Raw genomic sequence first — 10,172 nt, 5'->3', positions numbered from 1 at the left:
AGTTACAGGTTGCGGTGAATGTGGAGAGAGGTGAGTTTACGCCTCTACTGCCCTCTAGTATTTAGGACGAATGGCCTCTGTGGTACAAACGTCTTCCAGCACTGACAAATTTGCCTGGCCTCATTATTGCACGTCATCCTGATATGCGGCACTCAATGGCCATGGATCATCTTAGATGCAAAACAAACAGTATTCGAATCAGAGGGGCATTCATCACATACTGCACTGTAGCCTACAAGCACAGCACAGCAGAGCACAGCACGGTACAGCAGGGTACAGCACGGCACAGTCATGTAGCCGACTGTACTGCACTGCACATGAATATAGTCAGACAGTTAGTGCCCACTTACCTCCAGACGACTATAGACAGCATTTAAGTGAGCAGAGAAGAGAGGCAAGTGATCCGGAAATGCCTGGGCAAGGTCAGCAAACTGCTGCACGTCACCTGACCTGTGTGCGTGTGTGTGTGTGCGTGCACGCATGCATGCATGAGAGAGAGAGAGAGAGAGAGAGAGAGAGAGAGAGAGAGAGAGAGAGAGAGAGAGAGAGAGAGAGAGAGAGACAGGAGTCAACACAAAGCAGCCCATCGCAGAATCTATAAGGCTGTGCAAGACTACAATGCACCCCAGGCCAGTTAGCAGCTTGAGTGTAAAGAAGCAGGCCAGTGGTAACTAGCCTCTTTCAGTCTACACTGGGATGACTGGAGACAACTAGTACACGAAGCCTGGCTCACAGTCAGTACAGTGGTCCCTCTATAATCCGGCACCATTTGTGCCACGAAAATCTGCTGGATTAGGGAGGGTGCTGGATTAACAAATCTGATTTACTGCTGCAATGTACATGAAGAGGACATTTTGGCTACTGAAAATTGTGCTGGTTTATCGAGGGTGCTGGATTATAAAGTGCCGGATTAGAGAGGGACGACTGTATACTGTACTGGGGGATTACCGGGAGAGGGCTAAGACAACTGACATGAATACCAAGTTACCAACTATACCGTACACGGCCTGAGTTGAGCATTCGTATTTCCTGTGCACCACCGGTCAGCACCCTAGCAAATAGGGCATGCAGCAATAGTACCTGAATATTACTGCATGGCATGGCACTAGAAGCACATGTGTGCATGTGCATGCATACACTAAACTACGGTTTTCACCAGCTCCATCCACTAAGTCTTCTCAGTGCATCAAAACACCAGCATATCTGATGGCCTACAGAGTAAGAAATAGCTGAGTGGCTACAGGCATTCCAGTGCAGACTGCATGTATTATGCACATACTTTGACATCCAACCGATGCTGAAATCACGCAGAGCTTCCCGATACTGCAAACACAATGACATCAAGGAACACGCACACACAAAAAATACACAAGCAGACACATAGACCCACACAGACAGACAGACAGACAGACAGACAGACATACAGACATACAGACAGACAGACAGACAGACAGACAGACAGACAGACAGACAGACAGACAGACAGACACACACACATGAACACACAGACACACGAACACACGAACACACACACACACACACACAACAATCAGGCAGACCTACACCAACATGATAATAAGACGGATTTGCACATAAACTGAGAAAGCCCAAAAACAGGAATTTCCCCACTGTCTTCACAGTCACCTGATATAGGTCTCAAAATAGCATGGGGATTATTTTAGTATCATTCTACACCATGTCCTAGTACATGCCTGTAGGACATCCATTTCAGAGAGGTATCCGTTCTACAGTTATCAAGTACGTGTGTGGGGAAACAGCAAAAAGGATTTGCACGTGTAATAGTTTCATTGGTCAAAGCTGGGCTGTGTATTCCCAATTCAAGCTCAAATTTACAAGTTAGTTGAATTGACCCACACCGTTTTCAAGTCAAAGCCAAATTTCTTTTTTCCCGATTCCCTCAAGATAGTTACAAGTACGCTTGTTGAAGTACATTTTGTGAAATGTGAAAGAGAGCCAGACTCCGTAGAAACAAATCCTCAAGCCGTTCAAGCCACATACTTGTACGGTGAGAAGCTTCTGATAGTGGCATCCCCATACCACAATCTACTACTGTGGCATCCCCATACCACAATCTACTACTGCATTGCAATGCTACATGTACATGTATTGCAAACCTTGTCATCAGGTTTCTCCTTTTCTTCACTTTCACAACTATCCTTGCTTGACGCTGAAGACGATGACGCCAGGGAGGAAGATGAGTTCGATGCGGAAGATGTGAGAGCTGATGTCGACGACTTGGATTTCTCTCCAGCTAAGTTATGAACACAGAGTGAGAATGGATGACGATCCTGTAGAGCAGAGCAGGAACATGGTCGACCACACATTGTACCCGTCTCAATTCACACAGTGTACGTTATACTAGCAGTACATGCTACATACCAGTCTCAATACACACACACATGCACGCACGCACACACACACACACACGCACACATACATACACATACACACACACACATACACACATACACAAGTACAATCTTATAGCCCTGTTGCAAGGATGCCACACCAATCCACTTTTTCAACTGACTTAATGTCAGTTTCCTCAGAGACAAGAGTGTGATCATACAAAGAAGAAGGACACACTTCAGGCTCTTCAACAACATCTTGAAAGTTTTCACGTTCAAGCCTTATCGCCATGAAGTACAGGAAAAATCAAATGAACAAGGACAATGGATTAAGTACTGTAGAGAGGTGATAGAAACAGCGCAAGGAAGAAGAGCTAAAGCAACAATGATGAATGCGTGACCCGTACACTTTGAAAGAATGAGAGAAAAAAGTGCGAGTGCGAGGAAACCTAACAAGCGTGACATGTGGTGCGACAACAATAGACTAAAAAACGGGCATAACTAACGAGCCTAAGTGTGAATTTAATCTGTTTCTACTTGCACAAGTTAGGTTTCTTAGTGTGAACATACACAGCTTCTAAAACAGTCAACAACTTTGCACTGTGTGCACGTGACAAAATAGGAAAATAATTATCGAAATACATAGCATGACACATTCAGGATGCTCCAACAAATGACAAGCAATGAACGACTCATACTTATCACACCTAACATTAGGACAGTCAGAATGTACATCACACCTGAATCTTTTTCTCTCATTCTTTCTAAGTGTACGGGTCACCCATTTATCATTGTTGTTTTAGCTCTTCTTCCTTGTAAATAAAAGGGGGTTTGTCAACTGACAACCGCTCTATTTAGTTGCTATTCACTCTTTAGATGAAAATTCTTTTATTAAATATGTCTCCTTGTTCATTTGCTTTTGCCTGTATGTCACTGGCTGATAAGGCTTGAAAGTATAAGAGTGAAACCTTTCAAGATGTTGCTCAAGAGCCTGAAGTGTGTCCTTCGACTTACTGTCGATTAGAACATCTGATGCATTTGCCCTACAAGTAGAAATGCAGGCGCGTGCCCCGTATGGGTTCCTGGGTGCCCGGAACCCCCCTGTTTTCGCTCTAAATGCAGGATTTTGCTTCATTTTTTGAAAAATTTCCCCGGAACCCCCCTTGAAGGGCACCGGCGCACGGGCCTGGAAATGTACTAAGTCTTGTTGTCTGATGATGTCATAGGCATGGCACTCCTGTAGGTGCATTGGATAGGTTGATTCCATTCTGTCCACACTGTGTGACAACTCTGTAGAGTTGTAGATGGAGTACTCTACCAGCGGCAATACGCCTACCTCGATGTGCACTGTACGGCAGTCTATGAGTCAGGCACACAGTGGTCACGTTCATAGTGCCACATGCCAGTATATACACATGCACGCACACGCACGCACACGCACGCACACACGCACACGCACACACGCACACACGCACCCCCCCCCCACATTGTACGTGTAGTAAGACAAAGTTACTCCCCAGTCAAACACAACATCGATGCTGATCCCTGCTTACCACTGCTTCCGTTGATTTACTGCTAGACGAAGTGAACGGCTTGCTGAAAGTCAGGTGACCTTCCAAGATACTGTTGGTTTTAGCACCGCTGGGTAGTCTGCAAACAACAACAAATGATGCAAACAATGCAGGGTATTTGATGACATCACCACTTGAAGTTGAAATGCTATTGTTAATTATCACGTGGTATTACGAACAGTGGCGTGCCACTCAATACAAACACATACTTGAAGTACGAGTAGGATGTCGATGATCTCATTCAGACAAGCTATTATTAGGATTAAATTTGTATTTACAATGCTCTACACATTGCATTTCTTCTATCACATGTGAAATAACCTACAGTGTGCAGCATCTGACTGTTCTGCATGTGTGTCTTGTCACGCAACATTCCTGGCACGCGTCACAGTTGGTGCAGATACGCGGCGGCGGCGGGAAGTTGCACACTGTGACAGAGTGCATGCAGCAGAGCTGTAGCTGTGCAGCAGGAGATCTGCTGGAATCCTGCAGTCATACGCACTATGTCGTTGACACGATGTAATCGAGAAATTCCGCTGGGACACCAACCCACTCAAGCAGCACCCTCCTGGTTTCATGTGCCGTATTTTCCGGAGTATAAGCCGCACTGCAAACACCAGTAATTCACCCCCAAAGCCGTACTTCAAACACCAGTAATTCACCCCCAAAGTCAGTCTGGCTTATACTACCATGGTCAAATACAATGGTGATAAGCCGGGTAGTTGTCTGTATTTCGTGACTAAAGAGCTGGGTGCGGCTCATACTCCGGAAAATACGATACTCCTGGCGTTAGGGAAAAGTTTCTTGCAACACGACAATAGCGTTACTTCACTGTCCAGAGTTCTCTAGTTCACAGCTTAGCTGCTGCCTGCTATGTTCCATCTTCTATCTAACCAGGATAGTGAAGATAGTGCTGTTCATCATATTCCCGGCAATACTGGCCTAGGTGATTAGAAGTTGTTGAGCCCTAAAACTTCAACAAGTTTGAAAAAATCCACACAAAAGCCCGCGGCGCATATTTCAGACAGGCGGTAATAAAAAACCGACCCCAGCTCCAAAAAAATGCGGTATGCATGACATAGTGCGTGCATTCTGTAGCACACACAGCTGTTTTCTTATCTTCTGTTAGCACTGCGACCACTACATACTTACCGTATTTTACCGGTTGTAAGTCGACCCCGGTTACAGGTCGACCCCCGCATCCGGAGGTCTCAATTCTGCGTTTTAAAGTTTTCACCCAAAGAAGCACTACTAACCACTTCCTGCTATTAACACATCAACAAATCATGTAAACATTCCTTATTGGAGGTTATAACATCCCAATCCTTGAAAAAGGCCAATAAACTGGAAAAAATGTGTACACATAGTGCACTCGTGCATGCAGTGCAGGTCATTTTTTTGTAAGATACTGATAGTTCCCAGTTATAAGTCGAATCCCGGTTGTAAGTCGACCCCCACCCTTTCTCCTTCTATTTTAAGTTTTAAGGTCGACTTACAACCGGAAAAATACGGTAAACCTGTTGAGCATGTGCACAGGCAGACATACAGACAGCCAGACGGACATACAGACAGACAGACAGGCAGATGGATGGACGGACAGACAGACAGACAGACAGACATCAGGCTAGCACACGCACATGCACAGACACACACGGCCGCAGCACCAACATCCACTACGCTCACGTAGAAATGAACTCGATTCAAAGGTGCTTACTTATCCAGACTCGAGCCAACAAGAAACAAGGGAATGGTTTCACCTGAAGGCACAATCCGTGAGGTGAACTTCTGCAGTGACTGGAGCATATCACTCTGACTCTCATAGATATCGAGGCTAATAGCATTGCTGAGCTTGGTAGCAACTGACAGGGGTAAGTCCTTCAGTATGTCTAATCGCTGGCTGTTGTGGTGACGCACCTACAGTAGAGTAACACAACAACCCACCAAACACACAACAAGAGTTCTTTAGACATGGCCAGGAGACGTGATGCTTGAAAGCATTGATACACACACACACACACACACACACGCATGCACGCGTGCACGCACACACACACACACACACACACACACACACACACACACACACACACACACACACACACACACACACACACACACACACTGATTTGATGCATGGCGACTGAGAGGGCGTCCATAAAATTCGAAAAAATAGATTGTGGCTCAACGGTGGTGGGTGACAAAATGCCTGGTGGATTATTCATTTCTCGAAAATGACTGATTGCATGACTATACCCAAATGCTGTGATTAGATTGCTGCGTGGTTATCTGATCTGAAACTCAGTAAAAATAAAATAGAAACTCATCAAAATAAGGACTTCTGGTGCCTGACATGTTGGCATGTAGGGAGTGGTAAGAGTTGCATGACATTGCAGCTCTTTGCTTTTCTCGGGCTGGCCACGCTAGCCCTTTCAACCTTTTTGCTACATGAAGTACTTGTCATATACCCAATGTACAGCTTTGGCCATGGCACAGAGTGAAGAAAATTGCTTAGCATAACGCATTAATACACGGCGGAAAAACGAAAAATTATAATTATAGTGTCCGAAAATGGGGCGGGCCGCGCGCACGCGCGCGCAGGAGGGTAAGTCAGCCTCAATTTGGCCACTGTCCATATTTTCATATTTTTTAATTCCGCAGTAGTGCTAAAAAAAGAGGAAAAAGACACATTGAGTGCTGAATGCTGAGAACACTGACCTGCAGCTTGAGAGTATACTCTCCCTTCTCCAGCTTAGTAGTGTACTGTGAGTGAGAACAGAAAGACAGCAATCATCAGCAATTCATACAGTTACGAAGTGCAGCCAACTTCATACTGGAGATGGGTGCGACTTGACAGGTATGCGCCAAGGGTAAGCAAGCTAGGAGTAACCAGGCGTTCATGTTGTGATCAGACTGTTAGCACACACAACACAACTGCCTGTAGTCTGCCACAGTCACGGCTATGAAACCTGGGCCAGACCCCTTGGGCAAGGGTTACACTGTGTGACAAGTTAGCATGCTATGAAACCTGGGCCAGACCCCTTGCAAGGGTTACACTGTGTGACAGGTTAGCATGCTATGAAACCTGGGCCAGACTCCTTGGGCAAGGGTTACACTGTGTGACAGGTTAGCATGCTATGAAACCTGGGCCAGACCCCTTGCAAGGGTTACACTGTGTGACAGGTTAGCATGCTATGAAACCTGGGCCAGACTCCTTGGGCAAGGGTTACACTGTGTGACAGGTTAGCATGCTATGAAACCTGGGCCAGACCCCTTGCAAGGGTTACACTGCGTGACAGGTTAGCAGTGCTGATAGTCAGCAATAGTGACCAAGACTAGTGAGTCAGTAGTGACACGGAGGGAAAAGACAGGCAAGTCAACACCTCGCTGCTTAGCGCAAACGGCAAAATCAAACGTGTGATAAACTTCAGCACCGGTGCCAACAGCACCAGTAGCAAGTACACAGCAGTCCTAGGAAGAGCTCCCTTCATTAGAGTAACAAGTCAAACAAAAGTGACAAACAAGTACAAAGCATAACACACAACTCCAGGGCATAGCATAGCATAGCATAGCATACCCGATCTGCAAAAGCATCTCCCGACGTGATATAGCGCTTGTTACAGTCAAACAACATCCAGAGCTGGCCGTGGTAGTCAGATTCGTAGAGCATGCTTTCCAACCAGCGGAACTGTGGCGAAACCTCTTGGCTTTTACTGCTCTGTAGTACAGAAGTGGTGCACAAGCACACGCGTATGCACGCGCGCGCGCGCGCGCGCACGCACACACACACACACACACACACACACACACACACACACACACACACACATGCACACACACACACACACACACACACACACACACACACACACACACACACACACACATTCTTGAGTCTTGTCTGACAAAGTTTTTAATAACACTTCACGGTTGCTAAATTGCATGTATATCTACTGAAAATAGATCAGGTGAGCAGGTGATCAGTTGCTTTCCAAAGAGTACAGAACCATGCATGCATACCTACACACGTATGCGCACAGCTCTAATCCTCTTGCATGCATAAATGCATTCACAAGCACAGATACGCGCACATTGAGGGATAGGGGGTGGTGCGTGTGTGGTGCACCGCACACTCACTACATACGCACCACACAACACATAACATAATACACAACAAAACACACACCACACAATACAACACAGCCATCACAACCCAACAGCCCCTACAACCCAACAGCCCCCACAACCCAACAGCCCAACAGCCCCCACAACCCAACAGCCCCCACAACCCAACAGCCCCCACAACCCAACAGCCCCCACAACCCAACAGCCCCCACAACCCAACAGCCCCCACAACCCAACAGCCCCCAAAACCATAACCCAACAACCACCACAAACTCAACAACCACCACAACCCAACAGCCGGGTGATTATTATAAAACTAAGCACACATACCAGTTGAAACTTGTAGGTCAGTTGTAGCTCATACGAAGGTGAGCCTTGCGAGTCCACATCGCGCTCACCAAGTGGCAACACGGTCTTACGCTCGCACGGACTGCAACAGCAAAGCAGGACAGCAAACAGAACAACAGTAAAGTGACACAGGTTACCACCAATGAAAGCAGCAGTCTGCTGATTGGTACTACATGTAGAAATGCATTGCACAGTGTTGGCTAAGGTCCTTGGCTCTACCTACCGTATTTCCCAGAATAAAAGTCGCACCTTTTTCTACACCAAACGTGCCCCAAGGCTCCGTACTGGGACCCCTTTTGTTCAGCCTGTATAGCAGGTCCGTTCCGACCATCACCGGTCAAGCCCAGTCATTGCAGTTTGCTGACAACATCGCACTGCCTTGTAGCAAGCTTACAGCCACAGAAGCTGCTACAGTACTGTCCACTACTGTCACAGCCCTATCCAATTGGCTGGAAGACCGTGGCTGTATTCTGAACGCTACCAAAAGTCAAGTGCTAACGATCTCACTTGTTCAAACTTCGCATGAGGATGAGTCTCGGTGAAATTCCAGAATGCAATGCAACCAAATGTTGCCACAGCCAAGTATCTTGGCGGCACTCTGGACTGTGGCATGACTTGGGAGGCCAACCTAGCCAACATCACGATGCGTACCCTGAGAGAAAAGTGGATGACCTCTGGCGGGCATGCCGGTACCTAGCTCTACCCTGCCACATCAGGCTTGTAGTGTCTGTCATCATGCCAGATCTTCTCTATGTATCAAATGCATTCTTCACGGCACTACAGCTTCAACGTCTCCAGGTTCTCCAGAACCGAGCAGCCAGAGCTGTGTACAGCTGCCCATCAACTTCATCAATCCAGCCGCTCCTTGTGAACAGCTAGTAACACACTACAGGTCCTGATACAGCCCTCCAATACTACCACACCGAGGCTTGGTGCCAACCTTGGCCTGTGACCACCTGCCACTCGTTCACAGTTTGGCAAGCGTCGTTTCCCAGCTTGTGGAACCACTGCCTGGAAGCTGCCGGGAACAACCTGCCCAGTGGCCTACGGCTCATCAATGGCCTACGGCCCTACGTCCATGCAGCTCATCAATTCCACAGTGACAGTCCAAGCGGCAGATGTGATGCCTAAGCGGTGGCGGTGAGAGGACTAGATACACGCCAAATAGCATGCAGTGGATAGTGCTGCACAACACAATGACATGCTGAACACTTACGTGTAGACGGACACAAGGTGAGTGAGAGAGCACTGCGGCTTCAACACACACGGACCAAGACCATTGCGAACCAACACCTTCTGGAAGCCATCATTGCTTTGCTGCACAGTTAGAACACACACACAAACAAAACTTCATTTCAACATTGGAAAGGTGTACAGTTCAGCAGCCAAAAGGGCTGTAAATACTATGTACCAACAACAGCAGCATGTTTGTCACCAACGAGACAGTAACATAGGAACTAGATTGAGACTAGAGAGTAGTCAAATACTTTTTACTACTCCCTGATCGAGACAGGCATACAGGAATTGATTGGCAGATCTGGCTAATAGTGATACGCTGTTATGTAGAGTGTAGTGGCTTATAGGCTATTCATACTACGTTTCAATACGCGTCACGGTTTGGAATACGACGTACTGGCAGACGTTGTTTTCATGCAGGTGCATTCACACAGGCACGTGTACGCTTTTCGTACAGCTGTGCACACAGCTTCCTTTGGACACAAACAGCCGGGAACGACAGAATGAACCTCGGTACAGGGGTCTG

The 10,172-nt window shown here is 47.0% G+C and overlaps 1 protein-coding gene across 2 annotated transcripts in view; it reads right to left on the bottom strand.

The window, feature by feature from the left end:
* LOC135825383 (tripeptidyl-peptidase 2-like) overlaps nt 1-10,172 on the bottom strand; it is a 138,919-nt gene that overhangs the window by 10,515 nt on the left and 118,232 nt on the right. For both annotated transcript variants that reach the window (XM_065338129.1, XM_065338122.1), the window contains 9 exons: nt 9,627-9,727; nt 8,393-8,492; nt 7,515-7,655; nt 6,656-6,700; nt 5,655-5,854; nt 3,923-4,019; nt 2,136-2,309; nt 1,280-1,323; nt 351-450 (listed from right to left, as the gene is read on the bottom strand). In XM_065338129.1, coding sequence (XP_065194201.1) covers nt 351-450; nt 1,280-1,323; nt 2,136-2,309; nt 3,923-4,019; nt 5,655-5,854; nt 6,656-6,700; nt 7,515-7,655; nt 8,393-8,492; nt 9,627-9,727 — 1,002 coding nt within the window. The remainder of the gene's footprint in view (nt 1-350; nt 451-1,279; nt 1,324-2,135; nt 2,310-3,922; nt 4,020-5,654; nt 5,855-6,655; nt 6,701-7,514; nt 7,656-8,392; nt 8,493-9,626; nt 9,728-10,172) is intronic.

Source organism: Sycon ciliatum, chromosome 1, assembly GCF_964019385.1.
Source record: "Sycon ciliatum chromosome 1, ocSycCili1.1, whole genome shotgun sequence".
In the NCBI taxonomy this organism is placed as follows: domain Eukaryota; kingdom Metazoa; phylum Porifera; class Calcarea; order Leucosolenida; family Sycettidae; genus Sycon; species Sycon ciliatum.
This window is presented reverse-complemented; position numbering and strand designations above follow the sequence as displayed.